Genomic DNA, 19,560 nt, shown 5'->3' on the forward strand with positions numbered 1-19,560 from the left:
TTCTGTGGTTTAGTTTGCTTTTTTCCCTTGCTAGAAGCACTAAATGCATATGTGAGAGTCTAGAGGAGGATTTCAGGTGAGGCTGTAAAAATGGTTGGGTGATTCTCCATGCCTGTCCTTTCGATGTTTGGCTTGAGACCTCAAGAAGATCCTATTTACTTTTCATGAAGCCTTATTTTAAGGGTCTGTGGAGGAACTGAGTTTTTAAGGCACCTGAAATCAAGCCTATGATTGATCACATTAGAAAATTCCAGTCTGACTGATGGATAGCACAGCAAGGGGTGTATATGCTCAGACAGCCTTTGCAGCTAGCTCAATCCAGAATTCTCTTCTCTTTATGGAGCTGGGTGACTGAAGCCTGCTTGACAGCTTGTTTGCTGGAGAGGCCTGCCTCCGCATCAGAGACTTTAATAGCAATGCAGGGAAATATTCACCAAAGCTTGCTGCCTCATCCTTCCCCTTTCCATCATATTTTCCTACTCTCGTGCTTTAGGATTCAAATGGTTATGTATTTCAAATGGCTTTTTTCCCCTAAAAACTACTTAGGTCACAAATTATGATCTCTGTCCTCAGTATCAATATTCATTTGACCATATTTTATGACAAGTTACCTAGGTGACAGGTTTGGGGCTGCTAGAAGACATTTCCAAACCTCACAGTTAGTACACATGGGATATTTTACACACAAAAGAAATGCTTCAGGGAGTAGTGATATATTATGAATGCTGCCTGCTTGAGCTGTGAAGGATGTGGAAGGAGCACGCTAGACCCTGGTTATCAGGGTCTTGGGCCCCTTCAGCTGCCCCCAGTGATGAGACATGTCCATATGTGCCGGCACAGATGAGCCAGGACAGAGATGCACAGCCTTCTGTTACAGCAGCTGGGAGTCTGGCACCTGAAATGGTGCTAGAAACCCTTGTTTAGGCAACTGAACCCTTTTCAGTCTGCCTTGGGAATCTTTCTGAACTAGCATGCAGGTAAATATGCCGGTCATGAAGGAGTTGAGGATGAAAGGGTTCTTGGTGGTGGTGATACCCCCACCAGAGCCCAGAAATGCCAGCTCAAGGGAAGATGTTTTACATGGCTGCACTTAAAGAAATTAAAAGTCTTTTAGGCAAAAATGCAACCTCTCTGAACAGGTTTTGAGTAAAACCAACCTGCCAGTGATGGATTAGCCACTGTGAAAATGCTGGTCTTTTCTCTTGTTCCTTAGCTTGCAGGGAGGATGTCACCTCAGTCTCAACACAAATTCCTGCTGTTAGATGCCTCCCTTCAGCACTGGCCTACAGCTCCCCACTGCTGGGTGGCACTGGCTGCTGTGCTGAGATGACCTCTGCTCCCTTGACAAACCACAGGATTTCTTGGGTGCCTTTGTCTCCTCTGTCAGTGTCCAAATGGGCATCACTATGAGGGCACCTCTGTGCAGTCCTCATGGCATCCACCTCTTCTCCCAGGGTCTCCAGGTACAACATAATCTCACTTCCCTAATTTAAGCTTGAATCCAGCTCTTGAGCAACTGGGGAAGTCAGTGTGGGAGATTCACTGCAATGCTGGAGCCAAGACATCCCCAGAACACCTGCAAGCTTAATGAGCCTTTCAAAATGCTAAAACAATTTTTTTCCCAGAAAGCAAAGTACCATCTTTTTCTCTAGAAAGAGAAACTTTGCAATAGTTGTTTAACATGAGCTTAGCTGTAGGCACTATTCCAGGTTGTGTGGGTGTTGTTTGCTTTATGGATTTTTATTTTTTTTTTAAATCTGCTTCCCCCAGATGCTGGGAGGTGTTTCAGCTGCTCTGTGAGCACATAAGGGCATGCGAAGGTGGAGTATCTCAGTGAAACAGCCTTACTGCTCCTTTGCTGAGACAAGCTCAAGTTTTGGAAATGATGTGGGGATTCAGCTGGGGAAATAATAGCATGAAAGCTGTTGCAGGGCAAAGGACTTCTACTGTTACAATTCAGTTTTCTCATTTATTCCTCTTGTTCCATAGTTGGATGAACATCTGGGAAGATCCTCGCATCTTCAGTTATCTCTTAAATTGAGAATTTACCTTCTGAATCTGAGATCTGCCAGGCTGGAATACACACACACACACACACACACACACACACACACACACACACACACACTGGTTTTGGCCCTGTTTTTAGCTCTAGGGAGAGAGAGGTTGTGTTTCTTGTTTGCTTCTTTATAGCTTAGGGAGGAGTCAGCTGGGGAAGTGGTCAATAGCAGTGGCTGAAATCCAGTGAGGCTAAAGTCTTGCTCTCCTGCTGGGTGCTGAAGGCTGTTGGAGGGTGAGGTGAGTTACAGCTGGCAAAAAGGTGGAGCTAAAAGTTTCAACTCCATTCTTCCAGGTAAGATATTCAGCTTTGATTGAAGTAAAAGTCAGCTTTCAAAATCACATCAGCCAAGATACAGGTGGGTCTGGAGGATCAAGGAAACTCAAGTGTCCTTACAGATTTTCACAGAGCTATGGAAGTTGCTCTTGAAACCAAAATGCTTAGGTGCCTTTGTATTTCCACGCTGAGCTTGTCTAGACCTTCAGGAATTTGGATATTTTTGGCAGTTTGCCCATTGCTTCATCTCTTTTACCTTTCTGCCTTGAGTTTGTCCAACATTATCTCCTGGGCTGGCACCTTTTGAAGCAGCAGTTCCAGCATGTTGACCCTCCTGAGTGTTTCTTCAAGGAGGAAAAAATAAGGGAAGCGAGGGGAGCAAGGGCAGAAAGGAAGGAGGGTCTTCAGGCCTGTTGAGCAGTGAGTTGTTGATGTTTCAGCTGAGAATTACAGCCCCAGTTTGGACCAGAAGCTGCCCTTGCTGGTGCAATGTGTTTGAACTTTGAGCTCTGCATGCCAGTGAGCAATTGCCAATGCCAATTCCACATGCTCAGTCTGCACTGAATCCCAAGGGTTATTTTGGATAGTAAATGCTAGAACAAGTCTCCAGGAGAAATAACACCAAAGCTTTTATCAATAATGCCTGATCTGTCCCTTATGTGAGAAGTCTACTTTTTAAATCACCAGGTTAATTTTTTTCCTGCAGAAGTAGCTTAGAGCTAAGAAATATCCCTCAAGAATTCCCATGGAAGCCTGTTTGAAGTAAGGCCTTTTCCAAGATACAAATTAGGTATTTTTCTTCTGGTATGGATTCCACTGTTTCATAGGCCAAAAGTTAAACAGAGAAGACATGAAGTAAAATGAAGTTGTGCCTGACCTTTGTCCAAAAGCAATAAAGCTGGACAAGAGCAATTCTCTCCTCCCACCACCTCGTGGGGCAGCAGTGTGTGGGGTGCAGGTCTGACTCTTTTCTCTCATACAGCAAACAGCTGGGATGGGCACTTGCAATAAGTATGGATGGAGTGATTCCTATTCTGAGGATTTTACTGTCTGAAAAAGATGACTTCAGAACACCTGTCAGCTTAATGAGCCTTGCAGAGGTTGGAATGATATAGATGGGGAGTGTGTGTACTTCACTAAATGTGAAGAAGGCAAACTAGATAAGGCATGTAAAAAACACATTCAGATAATCTGTCTTTGCATGAAACAGGTTTGGTTCCAGCCACAGGAGTGCAATTTTTTTCCTGTAAGAACTGCTGATTTGGGAAGAAGAGAGTTGGAGGGGAAAAAAAAGGTTATGATTACTGCCATCTGTTCTTAGAGTCTTCTCTGCATCTTTTAACACCATCCAGAAGAAACAAATCTTGCCATAGTGAAACAGCCTTTTCTCCAATTTGAGCATAATTTTTTCCTTAGTGAGAGAAAAAAAAGAGCTTTTGCTGTGGATGAACATTGATAACCTCTGAAAGGCTGTTTAGTTTGTTTGAGTTTTTGTTTGTTTGTTTGTTTGTTTGTTTGTTTGTTTGTGGGTTTCTTTGTTACTCATGGTAGAAGAAAAAAAAGTGCTTGATTTTAAACCTATGCTTACTGTATTTTTGCAGATAAATTCAGGATCCACTTATTGTCATTATTCATACAGTACCACAGCAATACTTGGTACTTTGTAGATTTGAAGAAGGGTCTGCGAATGGTTCCTCCAGGCTGTAAGATGCTTGTTGTTAATGTGCACCAGTTCTTCTGCATTCTCTGTGTTGGTTTCCAGCACAAGAGGTGTGGGCAAGGACTTTTAGTTCTCTTCTACACAAGAATAGGGAAGCATCTAACTGATAACAGAGAATAAATACCTTCTCAGAAGAGGAGAACTGTATGACAGTGCTGAAACCAAATATCTTGTATCCATGTCAAGAATAACTGGAGAAGTTACAATTAAAGCTGATGATTTTCAGAAAGGAGCTACGTGTTCTTCAGGCAGTTCTTAAATAGTAGAGGTTGGGGTGAGGTTTACTTGGATGGATCAGGCTACCCCAGATCTCACAGGTTTTTACTTGAAAGAAGCATCTTGTGCTGGCCACTTGGAAGGATAACAGAGGTGCTCTTGCTGCATTTCTGAAGGTTTGATCCTTCATGGCAGCCCTGATGGCAGTGTTCTCCAGAGGTCATGTCCCCTCCGCCACAGGGACTCTGCTGGCCAGGAAGGAGTTATTGATTAATAACCCTGGAAGAGGGGAGTGCAAATACACTGGGGAGATTATCAATCTGGCTAGATTAAAGTGCATTTACATTAAGTTTTCTGGCTCTTATGAGTTAAGTATAAGGTAATTTCACAACTTCTTATTTGTGTAGGACAAAAAGGCAAAATTAGGAAATACTGAAAGGAAGTTTCTGTGGAAGAGCCTTTAGCAGTTTGTGGGAGGAGAAGAAAGGATTTTCTCTATTTGAGTTCATCACTTATTTAATCTGTTTAATGTTAATCCACTGGTGAGTGAACATTTATTCTAAGTAGTAACAGCAGTTTTTGCTTTGTGTCATGTTTTGTAAATCAGCAAAATTTATGATGAACAGGAATGAGTAAGGATAGAGCTTGGACAATGACTTCATGTGATTTAATGCAGAGCCTTTTTCTTTTAGTCCCTTACTAAAGCATGGAGAGAAATTTGTCACAGGCTTTAAACTTAGGTTAAATATTTTTTCTTATTGTGTTGTTGTCACCGACCCTTGGCTGCAGGTGTGGGTGACAGATGTGAGGCGTTACCTTATTGACTTAGTCTCATGTAAAGGAGAAAGAGGTAAGGTATTGGCTTAGTCTCATGTAAAGGAGAAAGAGGTAAATTCCTATATTGCTTCTGAGGTATTAGCCTATTCCCACATCCCTCACTGCTTCTCCTGGGGCTGCCAATCATGCAGCAGGTAGGAAAATGTACATCCTAGCATGCAGAAGCCATTCAGAATGGAAATTTTCAAGCATACGGTGGGTGGCAGACAGTAAAATTGGCAGTTGCTTTCATTGACATAAAGTTCATTTTCTGACAAAAATCCATGGTGGTTTAGGCCTCCAAGGGTATTATTCATCCTTGGTATTGGGCAGTCTTCAACACTGGGGAAAGCAGGAGGTAAATGTCAAGTACTGAGTTGTCCTCTTACATTTATTTGTTAATTGGGAGAGATGCTAGGCTCCTGAGGATGTGTAGTAATGAGCCAAATTTACATCCAGTGGCTGCATTTAAGATGTTATCTATCTAGTTCTTTCATTTAAGATGTTATCCCTTGGATTTCTTGCAACTTTCCTTTTGTTAGAACAGTTCCTCCCTGTGTGATTGTGGCTCTTTGGTGGAACATGAAGTGCAATTTCTGCCATGTATTAACTGGGCTGCTGTCTGACAGGCCAGCATTTCTTAAAATGTGTTACACAATTACAGGAAGTAAGTGACGAGGAGAAAATTATGCCCATTGCTTTATCTTTTATGGGAGGGGAAGAAACCAAACTTGTAAGGAAAAGAAAGTGGGAACTAACTCAAAGACAGCCACAGGATCCTGGAAGTTTAGCTCCCCGAAATGGAAATCTTTTCAAAGCTCCTTTCAGGTTTTCTTGGTTCTGTAGTTTTTTGTTCCATAGTGACCTTTTGTTCCATAGTGCCTATGGGCCAGTGGTTAGAACCTGAGATGCATTGAGGCACTAGTTCAACCTAGGAGTTCAACATTAGACAACAGGCTGGTTTTCTGTCCAAGAGGTGTGAATGTTCCCTCTTTACAGCATGTTTTCCATGCTTTGCTTTGAGGGAGGGCTTTGTGAACATCAGCCTGTCTCAGCTTTTCAAGTCTGGGCTTCAAGAACTGGTGTATGATGTTCCTAGAGCAAGCCCTAAGAATACTCAAGGAAGCTACCTGATCCTATTGCATTGCCCTTTGTAATTTCCAAAACACAGATTTGACCTTAGTAGGATATGGTAGTGTGTGAGAACTGCTTTTCTTTTTTCTTTTTATTTTAAGACTATTTTCCATTAATTCTCTATTAAATTGCCATTCTGAGTTTAAATCTTAAAGCTGTACTTAAAGTACCAAAGGAGGTTTAGCCACACAATCACCATTTGGCATGGGAGATTGAATGGCTAAGCCCCTGCATGCATGCAGTAGGCTGTACACTGCTGAGCAGATTGTATAATTGTTCATCATACATTAAGCAACCAATTGCCGATTTATGTACATATGTAGGTTCATCCTTTACCAATTTCCTGGGACTGATAGCTGCCAGGAGATTAAAAGAATAGCCAGTTCCTGTTTCTTTCTCTTCTCTTTATTTTTGTCCTTTAGCAAGAATATTTGTGTGTGTGTGTGTTTAATAGCATTCATTCCCTAGAGAATAATCTCAGTCTTTGTTTTAGCTGGCCTCCTTCTGAGAGTGTGTTAAATCTGTAGCCAAGATCACAGGCAGCTCTGGGCAAATCATTGGGCTGTTATTAACCTGCCTCCATGGCAACTGCTGCTCACCAGCCTGAGGACAAAAAATGTTTTTATTCTGCTGAGTTGCACAAAAGGTTCTAGTGATGCCTTACACAAAATGGCCATTGAAAGGGAAGATGCAGTGATGTGTGTTTGCTCTGTACAGTTTCATATTTAAATCATTTTACACTGTTTCATTGGAAGTGGATGTACAGCTGAACATTTCAGCACTTTGGCCATATGGAAAATAAAAACTAGCAGAAAATTGGAGCTGAACTTATTTTAATACGACTTACTTTTGTCAGCTTGAGTTCACAGGCCTTCAGCCTGCAGTTGTCATCAGAGTGTTAGCAAGTTTTTTTGTGAACACGAGCTAGGCAAACATCTTCCTGGGCTTTCAGTTGTACTGTGTGAAGATAGTTGCTGACTTAGAGTTGCAGAGAGAGAACATAAAGGTTTCCTGGAAAGCTTTCTAATTGTTTTCAGAAATCCTTCAGTGCTTCTTTGGGAAGCTTGGTAAGCGTATCTCAGTTCTTGATGAGCTCCAAATTGTATCTGGTTTTGAAAGCTGCTCTTAGCAGTACTGTTTCAGGCTTTTAGGCTTAAAATTACAAAATCGTCCGTATTGCTTGGGCTAGGCATGGCTTTAATCTGCTCATAAGGAGTGTTCACAGTGGGATTTGGGGGGGAGGTCTGGCAGCCCCAGCACTGAGATGAGGTTGCATCCTGCAGTTAAGTTACCGTCTGGCAGGAGGCCGTGCAGCTCTGCTGTCAATTTGGGCGCAGAATGACTATGTATGGATGGATGCTGTCTCTTGGAAACACGCTGGTTTGGGATGCTTCATGTGTTTGCAAGCTGGCTGTGTGCTGTTTCCAGGTGTACCAAAGTCTCTCTGATTCCTGCTTTAGTCTTGGGGTCAAGGTGAGTAGTTCCTGCAGTTCCATATTTGGGCAGTTTTCTCTGTTCAAGACAATGTGGTTGCTTTAGACACCTCTGAGGGTGTCTAAAGCCAAGACACCCTTGGCTTTGTTCTACACTGAGAAAATGAAGGCCACCCAAATTCCATGATGCCTTTTTACTTGGATGCAGTGGAAGACAAAGAGTATGGCTACAAAGACACTCTGTGTAGCTGCCAGTTGCTGAGAGGTGAGAGGGGGTCTGCCACTGTTACCTTGTGTTTGAGGGTCTGTGGATTAGTGGCAGATACTGTCATGTGTTTGGGTAAGGGATCCAACAAACTCCTCAGGGCAAATGTTCTGCCAATGGCCTGGAAAGCTGGCTTGGCGGTATGGGGTATTAAACATCAATTCTGAGTCTACACCAGTTTTCAGTTTTGTCAGGCTGCTCCCATTTTCTGAAACCAACAGCTTTCCTTTTGGATCTTGTCAATCTCTTGGTTTTGCTTCCAGCTGTTTTCATTTTCTGTCTTTGATGGGATCCTTCTCTAGAGCAGCTTGTGGGATCAGCGCAGGTTAAGTGATCAACCTCTCCACACTAAGCAATGATCAGGTGTTGGGTCTCCTGCTTTAGGAGTGTGGCTCGAAAGGTGGTTTGTTTTGTGCTGGGCTGTGACCACAAGTGTGTTGTCTGCTGGGCCAGAGCATGGTTACTTTTGGATAATCTTTCATGGCTAATCCTGCACCAGGTGCATGCATTTCTTGGATTAGCTCCGGGAGGTTTGGACCAGATGCTGTGGAGGAGAGCCAGGCTCACGTGTGTGGCTGCCCTTGCATGTGAGCTGCTCTCAGGCAGATTCCCCAAAGCAGAGGATTCCTCTGCAAGGTTTGTTGTCTGAACTCAGCTCTGGACCTCTGTGATAAAATGAAAGCCAGAGATGATTTCCTCTGATAGCATGCATTTGGATTTTGTTTGGCCCATCACTGCCAAGCTGCAGTGTTTGCTCATTTGGCAGTATTTTTGTCATGAAGATAGTTCCTACTGAGTGGACTCCAGCTGTGGACTAGACTATAAAACCTTCCTAGGCTTGTCTCTATACAATCAAATCTTGTCTGCAGTTAGTGAAGTAAGTAATTTTGATGGTGATAGCTGCTTACGCCTGAGTAGGGCATTTGCTAGTGACTCTCTAAAAGAAGAGTTTTCACTTATGAAATGGGAAATCTTTCAATTATCGGATGCATATTATTCCCCAGTGCCTCACAGAAGTGCCTGCTCTGCAACTCATTCATTAGCGGGAAAGGGAGGGGGAGAAAAATAAACTTGCCTCATGTGGTGGCTGGAGACTTGCTGATCTTTGTGAGGAATTTTTTGGGTGGGAAGATACGATGTCCTCATTTGCCAGCTGTCTCCTGCCTTCAAATGCTTTGTCCATGTAGTGCCTTGCCATAGCAGCAGTGGCTGTCCTGCGACGCTGGCCGCTCCATTAAGCGTTGTCTTAATGGCTTGTGTTCTTTGCAGTTGTATGAAATGCACATTAATGGGGACAGCTTAATGCCATCACCCTGAAGTAATGAATTGGTATGGATTGCCACGACCATTATAGTGCAGTTAAAAGCTGGGTTTGTTTCCGATTTACATTTCCCAGCTTTGTAAGCAGATGGGTTTTCAGGCCACGCAGTTGGAACGAACCTGGCAATTCAGCTGCAACCTCCTTATTACAGTGTTCATACAAATAGCAGCTCTGGGGGGGTGTTTTGTTAACTCAGACCAGTTAAACAATGCATTTCACTTGATTGTGATACTGCAAACTGTATTCAGGGATCACTGTAAATCCAGTGTATCCTATAAAAAGCTGGAAATGTATTGCTTATGTAATACACCCTCATACAGCTGCCCTCGACAAAAATTGTTACTCTTTGGACCCCATTCAATTTTTCTGTTGTAAAAGTATCTGTATCCCTATAACCTCATGTGGATTTATATAAAAAGGAAGTACTGGGAGAGTGTGGGGTGGTTAAGTTTTGTGGACCTAAATGCATTAATCTTCTAATGAAAGTGCAAAGCATCTCCTACTTTTCCAGAAGGCTTCATTGTCTTGAGTAGTTGCCTGTCTGGCTCCCAGACTGTTGCCAGCATAGCTGCCATTAGTAAAGCTGAAACATGGTGAGCTCTGAATGAGCAGCTGAATTGCAATGGATCACTTTAGACAGTGATTTTTTTGCTTTTTCCATTTCATAGGCTTTCTCATCGATCTCCTCTTGATCCTGTAAAGACAGGAGCACTCAGCCCACTTTCTGGGCTCTGAGTCCATACCAACAGATCTGTAGGTCACTGCTTTAGAGGGTGATGCTGTCTTGTACCACCTATAGATTTTTTGCTTAGCATGTCAATGCCTGGGCCTTTTATTCCCTCTGGCTTTTACCAAGTGGAGGACAAATACTCTTTTCCTCATAATTTGCTTTTTGCTCATGACATCTCTTTTGCTTTCTCTCTTCTGCTTAGGTTGCTTTGAATGTTGCATTAAGTGCCTAGGAGGAGTGCCATATGCTTCACTCGTGGCAACCATTCTCTGCTTCTCGGGGGTAGCATTGTTTTGTGGCTGCGGCCACGTGGCGCTCACGGGAACCGTGTCCATCCTTGAGCAGCACTTCTCCACGACTGCCAGTGACCATGCTTTGCTGAGTGAAGTGTAAGTATGCCTCCCATTCCCATTATTCATCATAACACCCTCATGCTGAACGAGTAGAGATGGATTCCAGCCCCAGTCTCCATCCCTGAGTATTAGGTTGCTTGTTTTTGTAACAGCACTCGGTCATTTACTGGTGTTCACATGCAAAGAGCCAAAGTGTGTGTCCTGGTACACCTGCTTATGCTGGGACCAGCACTGTGTAATATCTTCATCAGAATTCCAGACAGGGGAATTGAGTGCATCCCCAGCTGCTTTGCAGATGACACCAAGCTGAGTGGTGCATTTTGCTGGCCTGAAAGGAAGGATGCTACCCAGAGGGACCTTGAAAGCCTCATGATGCTCACCAGCAGGAAGTGTAAGGTGCTGCACCTGGGTCAGGGCAATGCCCAGTATCAATATGTGCTGACAGATGAAGGGATTGAGAGCAGCCCTGCCAAGAAGGACCTGGGGGTGCTGTTGGATGAAAAACTGAACATGAGTTGGAAATGTGCACTTGCAGCCCAGGAAGCCAGTTATATCCTGGGCTGCATCCAAAGCAGCATGACCAGCAGGGTGAGGGAGGTGTTCCTGCCCCTGTGCTTTGGTGAGACCCCAGCTGGAGTGCTGCGTCCAGCTCTGGCTGTGCTCAACACAGGAAGGACAAGGACCTGTTGGAGTGACTCCAAAGGAGGCCACCAAGATGATCTGGGGGCTGGAGCACCTCTTCTGTGAAGACAGGCTGGGAGTTGGGGCTGTTTAGCCTGGAGAAGAGAAAGTTCTGGGGAGACTTTAGAGCAACCTTCCAATACCTAAAGGGACCTACAAGAGAGCTGAAGATTTGTAGCAGGGCCTGTTGTAACAGAACAAGGGGTAACAATTTTATTTTAAGAGTAGATTTAGTTTTTGTTGATGACATAGAGTTGGAAGGGATGTTAGGAATAACAAAGAAGCATGGTTCTGACCATCCCTCTTCAGAAGAAGCTGGTCTGGTATATGAGAAAAAAGAGAGATAAAACTGGAAAGATCTGCAAATGTAGCCTTTGGATATAACCACAGGTGAAATATTTGGGTCATTTATGTTCCCAGTGAATTCTGTGGGGTTAGAGGAAGGCCTGGAGTGCTGCCTTGGGTCCCATGTCCAGCAGCCAGCCCGGCCACGTGTGTCTGTGATGAGGGGCCCCTGGGATGGCACGGTGGGCATGGCTCATACAGGAGTGCACAGGCAGCAAGCCAGACAGGTGATATTTGAATACTCTGGTGTCAGGGCCCTATGCAGCACACTTAATTCTTATTTTCTTTTTAATTTCTGTTGTCACTGACTCCCTGTGTATGCTTTGCAGGCATAGATCTGCCAGTTTGCTGCATGCCCTCTGAGCACTGGTGCTGGTCCCACAGCACCATTTCAGGGCTTCCCCTGTCCACAGGACCCTCTGTACCCTGACCTGCTCTGGGACTGCTCCCCACTGGGGTTCTCCCTTCCATGCCCACACTCAGTCCCTGGCTGTGGCTGGCAGTGTGTCCCCAGCTCCAGGGCATGAGCCACCAGGGCCCTGCAGTTAGACATAAAATTTAGTGAGAAAATGTAAACAGCTGTTCTTCAGCAACTGGATAACAAAACACCCTGTGCTTGCATCAATCTCCATTTGAGCAAAATAGAAGAAATTGCAAAAGCAGCAGTCACAGGCAGCAAGTTTTATGTTTTGGAGAGTTGCTGACAATGTTTCTTGTCATGTCAGCACCAGCAGCTGGGGAAATGCGTAATTCCTACCAAAGCAGCTCAGGGCTTGATGCTGTGGAGCCAAGGGGGTGAGAAGGGAGAAGGGGTGTTAGAAAGGGGCAAATTTGAGGCTACAACAACATAAAGAAAAAAAAATGTTAGTAACACACCCTTTGGAATAGACTTTTTTAACCAGTTTTCCTATTACTAATTTCTGGTAGCATGGATTGGGTCTCTCCTGGACTATTAATGATGGTGAAATGATTTCTTCTATACTCTCTCAAATCCTGAGTTAATTTTTTTGTTCTTTACAGCATAGATGCCACAGATTTATCCAGTTATTTTTAATCAGTTTGGAAAACAAAGATAACACTTCCTACATAAAATTTTAAATGAGCAATATCCTATTTTGATACAAGGGTAACATTTAACTGTATAAATGGTAGTCATCAATTTTCCTTAAGCTAAAACATTCAGATGCTCTTTGGAGATCTATGCCAGCAGCTACTTGGTGGAGAGTGGCAAGAATCGGAAAAAAACTATCTTGAGCAAAGCATAATTATCCTCAGAAAGCTGGTAGTGTGGATGTGTAAAATTAATCTGTGAATAACTTCATCGAAAATAACCATCCCAACAATCAAATTCCTTTTAAGAAGCTCCAGGGAAATCGTGCTAGTAACAAAATACGACTTTTGAAGACCAAAAATGATGTATGGAAGACCTGGAATTCTGGTCCTCCAAAATAATTCACTTTGGATACAGAATCTGATTGATAATATTTAGAAATTATTCTTTTCATCTACCTATTTTAGCTAAAGGAAGAATGCTGTTAGAGTGTCATTGCAGATGGTAGACATCAAGAAATCAAGAACTTTCTCAAATAACATCTGAGGGGAAGTGCTTATACCATGTGCCCTGAGATGATCTTCCTCTGAGTGGTTCCAGAGTACCTAAAATGGAAGCATTTCCTAAATAACTCTTCCATTAAAAAAAAAAAAAATTAGCATTTTGAGGCACTCAGCACTGCTGTGACTTAAAGCACTGAAACTACCAGCTCACTTGGAACTACCCTTCCAGGCTGTAGAGCAGCCTCAGGAGAAGTCACTGCATGTTTGCTGAGTTTTATATCAAATTTAAAATATTGCTGAATTCAGAAATTTTTGCAAACTTAAGTTAATTGGATTTCACAGGTGGAAACGTTGAATTTCAGGGACTGCTTTCTTTCCCTAAGCCAAAGGAATGACCACAGAGCCTGGTAGTTCAGTCAGGGGTGCAGCTCCAGGCTTTGCCACTTCAAAGCCCTGCATTGTCCCTGTCAGCCATTCCCAAGTTAGGTGTCAGGAGCAGTAAGAGGAAAAAGGAAACCTCCATAGTGGAGGCGTGAAATTGCAGCTTTAACATAGTGACTCACACCAGTCAGTGCAAGGACTGCAGCACCAACAGGGGATGCTCAGGTGGCTGCAGGAGTAATGCACATGGGGGTTGCTTACCTGGGAAGGGGCACAGTTGTAACAGTGTTTCCCTGCAGTCTGCTTGCTTAAAATGCTAAGGAGCCTTGAACTTTGTTTCTAGGAGTTCTCTCATTTATTATAATTTGAGAGGACTGACTTTGTTTTTATAGGACTGAAATCTAATTATACAATTTCTTTCTTTTCCATTTTAGAATACAGCTAATGCAGTATGTAATTTATGGCATTGCATCATTTTTCTTCTTATATGGCATAATCCTTTTGGCGGAAGGTTTTTATACAACAAGTGCTGTGAAGGAGCTGCATGGAGAGTTCAAAACAACAGCCTGTGGTCGCTGCATCAGTGGAATGGTGAGTGGGATCAGAAATGGGAACATCAGTCTTTGCTGGCTAAAACCTGTTGACTCCTGGGTTTTGAATAACAGAATGTTGTTGCCTTCTTTGTTTAACTCCTTGTGTGTGATCAAGGTCAGTCCATGTCTTGGTTCTTCTCTCAACTTCAGGGGTGCCTGGTTAAATCAAAATGCTGCAGATGGGCTGGGTGGGGGCTGCCATGGTCTCCCCTGTCATAAAGCTGAACCCACTGGTCTAAAGTAAACTGAGGAGACTGCTAATTTTAAAACACTTAATGTGAGCTAAAATGAAATTCATACTTTTAAACATGGAACACTTGAGTGATGCTTAAAGGCAGACTGTAAAAGGGCTGTGGTTTGCAGAGCTATTTAAATATCAAACTGTAATGGCCCTGACTTCCATAGTCAATTGTGCTTGAGTGTCTGGATCCTTCAACAAACAGTAATGAATGAATGAAGCTTCACAACATCTTTGCACTTGAATCAAGTATTGATTTGCAGATGGCAAAAGGCAGACAGATAGAACAGCGAGGCTTTTTTGCAAAGCCCTAAAGTTACCAGCCATATTCTCTTCAGCATACTTCTGTGTTAGAACAAAATTGTAAGCAAAGTTTAGCTAAAAATAAAACTTCAGATTCTCACCCACATTGTCCCCAAGGGCACACTCTGCAAGAACAGCCATAACTATGTTTCTGAGAGAAGATTTCAAAGCTATTACTGAAAATCTGAATTCAAAGCTCGTAGTTATGGAGGAAGCTAAGCAGTATGACAGATCGCCCACGGGAAAGTGTGGGTGAAAAGAGAAGAGGCTTTTGATGTGATTGTTGCATTTTAATATACAGTCTATATCCTGAACTTAAAAAATATGTACTTTCAGCTGGTTAAATACAAAAGAGATGCATGTTTATTTTCATGAGAGTTAACAATTTTCCACTGTGCTGTTGGGTACTTACTGAATTTTTCAAGAGCTAATAAAAATAAGGCATCTGATAATTTTCCAGTTAAGCAGCTATTTGCTCAGTTTTTTCCCAGCAAGTATGGTCTTCACCAAGGAGCCAAATTAGATCTAAAGTAGTGTTTTCAAAAGATCCAAAATAAAGTAGAAACATACACATCCATTCATCTCATCAGTGCAGACAATTGCTTGTGCAGTTGAGTAGTTACAGGCACATGACTGTCAGCTGCTTATACAAATACCAGTGTGACACATGGAAATAGGGCAGAAAAACGTGTTTTCATGTTTGTCCATACAACGGAGGAGAGAATTTACCAGCTGAGGAATGGCTTGGAGCTCTGATAAGCTGCATTAATGTTTGGTGTTGACAGGAAAAGTGCCTGTGTGCTGCTGTGTAAAACCTTAGGGCTAGAACAAGGTTTGTGAGGACATAAAATGTTTAACAGATTAGTGACTGCAGCTGGGTACAGGCAACAGGCTTTTGGACATACAGTGACTTTTTGCCATTTTCATCAAGAGCTTCTCTACTTCTTTTTTCATTACCTTACTGAGCAAAGTCCTGAAAGGCAGTCCCATCTTGCCTAAGGTTGCCACAGAAGACAGACTTCTATCTTCCCTGAATTATTTGTGTTGGCTCTGGTAACACAGAATAGCCATTTCCCACAGTTATCACATTAAATGTGAGAGGGAGTGTGTTTTTTCCTGGCTATTTTAGGATTTAAAGGCTTTGTGCACTTCCTCTCATGCACACTTCCACATACACATATGCAAACTCATGTATTATTTGTAGTGTATCTACAGAAATCCTTTAACCTTTGGTCCTTCCCAAAATCCAAAGAGAGGATTTTCAGTTCTCACACAAAACATACAGGTCTGGTGAATGGTGCTATCTAATATGAAGTAGGGTATTCCAGTGGAGTTGTCTCTAAATTAAAGCCTAGCTGGGGTTTTATGGGCCATAGTTTTGCAAGAACTTCCCCACACACCACCTCCCTTGACTGAAACCTAACCAGTTGTTCAGCTTTTGCTCGAATACTTGTAGGGTTATTCTGGAAAAAACCTGTGCCACCACTGCAGCATTAGTTCAGTCCCTTGGTTCTGGGTCAGGCTGAGAATCCTCCCCTCTGAGAGCCTTTCCCATCCTTGCTGTTGTCCTCTGGCACACAAATGTTAAGGTAGCAGGGCAGCAGTGCTTTAGTGAAAGTGAAGCCTTTCCAGCCCACTTGCAGGCGAGAGAACAGCCACAGCTAACACTGAGAAGAGAGCCCAGAAGATGTAACAGCATTCCCCCACCTTCCAAGTGGGATCCAAATCCTGGTCTCACCAAGAGGAGGGAGCTAGGAACTGATGCCAGAGCTACTGTTTCACCATAACACTTTGAAGGAGGGAAAAAGGAAGGGGCTTAGTGGGAGGAGGAAGCTGGAGATTTTCAAAGCAATCAGTGCCACATCTTTTAATCTAACTGAAGAAAATGCATGCAATGTAGTGGGTTTTTTTAAAGAGCAAACCTAAACCAGCAAATTTAAGTGGATAAATCCATTTCTAAGGTGAAGTAATTAATTTTCTGCTTGGCAGTGAGTATTAGACCAATTGAATCCTTCTGATTTGCTCTTAACGGTCATGGTATGTTTGCAAAAATAGGTATTTTCAAATGTTACATTCCAAATTGATTTCAATACATCAGGGAGTGTGGGGGAGCTCTGTGAGCATTGATTAACTGCATGGTTTTGATTTGCAAGTTGTATAGAAATGCTAGTATGTTACAGTTAATTTTAAAAAAAACCCTTCAATTGATTTTTGTTGGAATTTATTGGTTTTAGCCTACAACCAGCATCCCTGCTTAGCTGAGAATCTTGAGAAATCAATGGGCTGCTCTTTCACATGAGGGCAATCTGTTTACTCAAGCAGGCTGATAAAAAAGGAAATTACTGTCTGAATTACTTTCTCTGTAGCACTTAAACTACCAAAGTATTTGTAAGCGATGAGAATACTGATTTTGTGTGCTTGAAAATCAAATGCTTTCTCGCTTAAATTCTGAAAGAATGCTTAAGATTACTTTGAAGCATTTTTAAGGAAAATTTAAGTAGTCTTTTGAAAGATAAACACAAAGTGTTTGTGTTTTCTCTGCCCAGTTTGTTTTCCTCACCTATGTGCTTGGAGTGGCCTGGCTCGGGGTCTTCGGCTTCTCCGCTGTGCCTGTCTTTATGTTCTATAACATCTGGTCAACTTGTGAAGTCCTCAAATCTTTTCAGAGCAATGTGACAGTTCCAGGGGACCAGATCTGCGTGGACATCAGGCAATACGGTACCCATTTTAATCCTGATTACATCCTTTATCCATCCTCCTTGGTCTCTCTTCAGTAGTTTTGTCTCAGCCTGATCAGATGAATCAAATGCAAAAGCATCTTCTATCTCTGAATGTGCTATTACTTTTCTAATTAATTCACATTACACTGATCTCTTTCCAGATGCAATCAATTTAACTGAACTGACAAGTCACTTATCTGAAATGATTTTGTAGCAGCTTCCAATACTGTAATATTAGGTTTGAAAATAGATCAGCCTCAAAATAAACTGCTTGGACACAGTGCTGAGAAATAGATATCTAGATTGTGGGTTTTGAACCCATATGCATATATTCTGTTCTTTCAGAAAACTGTTTTACATTTAAAGATGTAGTAAATGTCTGAATGTTGCACTGACAATTACTTTCAGTTAAAAAAAACAAAAACCTGCAATTTAAAAGCCTGCCATAACTAATAATGAGTTAATACTGCTTTCTGAAGACACGCAGAACTCTGAGGGAGCTGGGACAATAACTTAAAATAAGGTCAGGCTTTTCATTTCTTAAGGTGAGTTTTTCCTGAAGTTAATATTTTCAGCTTCCCTTGTGCAGAAGATCTTTTGTCACCATTACCTTTGGCTTCATTCTAGCTAGCATTTTCTAGGACTGTTTCTTTCTTTGGACTAAGTCATTCAAAGCTGAGAAAATGGATTCAAAGTTGAAAAAGTAAGAAAGTTTGGCTTTGCTCTCCTGTCCAGGTAAGTGCACTAGAAGAAACAAGACACTAATTTTAAAAGCAAGTCTTCAAATCAGTTAAACATATACATTCTGTTTTAGCAGCTCACAGCAAGAGGCTGGGAAGACATTTTCTTCAGCAGCAAAGCCTAGGAGTGAAGGGAGATGTGCTCCTCCACCTTCCTGCTTCTCCTGGTTGTTGTGCAGCTGCATTAGTGCTGTATAGGGTTGTATTGCTCCCCTGAGCAGTTAAAACCATTTGGGTTTCAGTGCATGATGGGAGACAGCAGCTCCCTAACAGACACCATGTGTCACTGAACTTTCCTCACCTTTTTGGGTGGTGAACTTTCCTCGCATTTTTGGGTGGAAGCTAAAAGCTGGAATTGAACGCAGCAGTTACTGAGAAGAAGCTGACTTGGAAGAAAATCCTATAAAATCTTTTTGGAAGCCATGCCATCCTGAGATAATTTCAATGACCTGCCACATATAGATTTGCTAATTCCAACCAGCTGGGTTGAAATGCAAAGTTTTATGGGAAAACAAACTGGATTTCTCTTAATTCAAATAGGTTTTGCTGAAGCTTTACATTTGTTACTGGCCTAAAAGTTTATGTTATTTTAAATCTGCTAGATTCTGTTGACTTTTCAGACTTGCAGTCATGTAAGAAAAGTCATTTGGAGTACATGAGGTGCAGCAGACTGAACTTTCTTGTAGCAGTGTTCACTTGATGCTTTTTACCTTTTGGAACTAAACCAGAATAAAATCCTGTAATTCTTCCCTCTTGCTCTGTATTCACACCCTTCCACAGTAGTTTCTTGTTCAAGTAGAACCTCATCTAGTAAGTGCTGCATTGAAAGGTGCCAAGTACCTCTGAGATGCAGATTCTCTCCTCTGTGCCGAGTGGGGGAGTAGGCAGAGTGTGCAACTGGACTCAAAGTGCAAAAACCCAACCAACTGTTAGGCTGCCAGATGGAAAAATCACATCTGAGAACATGCCTTAGCAGCCCTCAGTGTGAGGAGAAAGCATAACCTGAGGGAGTTGTTTGAATTCCTGCTGCCAGCTCCAAGCTGTTCTGGTCAATGCACGGATGCCCAGAATGGGAACACAACTGGCAAGTGGGTGAAAAAGATGAGAGGAATAGAAAGCCTGTGTTGATTGCTAAAATTAGTGGTTTCTTTTCTGTGGTATTTCAGGTATTATCCCTTGGAATGCTGTACCTGGCAAAGCCTGTGGCCCAATTTTAGAGAACATCTGCAACACGAATGAGGTACAGAAATGTAACCTGTGTGCGGCTTTTGCCTACAAGTCACTTGAACACCATGTAATAAATACTTGATTCATGTTTTTGGAGAGAACTCATGCTAGTAGTAGAAAGAGATTGCTTTAATTGTAACAATGAAGTAATTGTCACATCATCCAAAAAAAAAAAAATATCACACTTTTATTTTCTAAAGCTTTGCTACCATGCTAGAAAGATGGTTTTATTATCCTTATTCTCTAAAACACTTGAAATGCATTTTATACTATTCCTAATGAATTACTTCAATGTTTTAAACATGTTTTTTTCTCTAGTTCTACATGTCTTATCACCTGTTCATTGTGGCTTGTGCTGGAGCTGGTGCCACTGTCATAGCATTGGTGGGTAGTATTTTTTGTTGTTTTATAATTAAAAATACTCATTTTAGGCTTAAGATGCTTTAAGATTAAAT

The 19,560-nt window shown here is 42.3% G+C and overlaps 1 protein-coding gene across 3 annotated transcripts in view; it reads left to right on the forward strand.

The window, feature by feature from the left end:
- Positions 1 to 19,560, forward strand: part of GPM6B (glycoprotein M6B) — a 106,301-nt gene that overhangs the window by 82,019 nt on the left and 4,722 nt on the right. For all 3 annotated transcript variants that reach the window (XM_084226147.1, XM_084226146.1, XM_084226148.1), the window contains exons 2-6: positions 10,173 to 10,359; positions 13,719 to 13,875; positions 16,965 to 17,136; positions 19,045 to 19,118; positions 19,424 to 19,489. In XM_084226147.1, coding sequence (XP_084082273.1) covers positions 10,173 to 10,359; positions 13,719 to 13,875; positions 16,965 to 17,136; positions 19,045 to 19,118; positions 19,424 to 19,489 — 656 coding nt within the window. The remainder of the gene's footprint in view (positions 1 to 10,172; positions 10,360 to 13,718; positions 13,876 to 16,964; positions 17,137 to 19,044; positions 19,119 to 19,423; positions 19,490 to 19,560) is intronic.

The sequence above is a fragment of the Fringilla coelebs genome (genome assembly GCF_963513975.1).
Source record: "Fringilla coelebs genome assembly, chromosome: 2".
In the NCBI taxonomy this organism is placed as follows: Eukaryota; Metazoa; Chordata; class Aves; order Passeriformes; family Fringillidae; genus Fringilla; species Fringilla coelebs.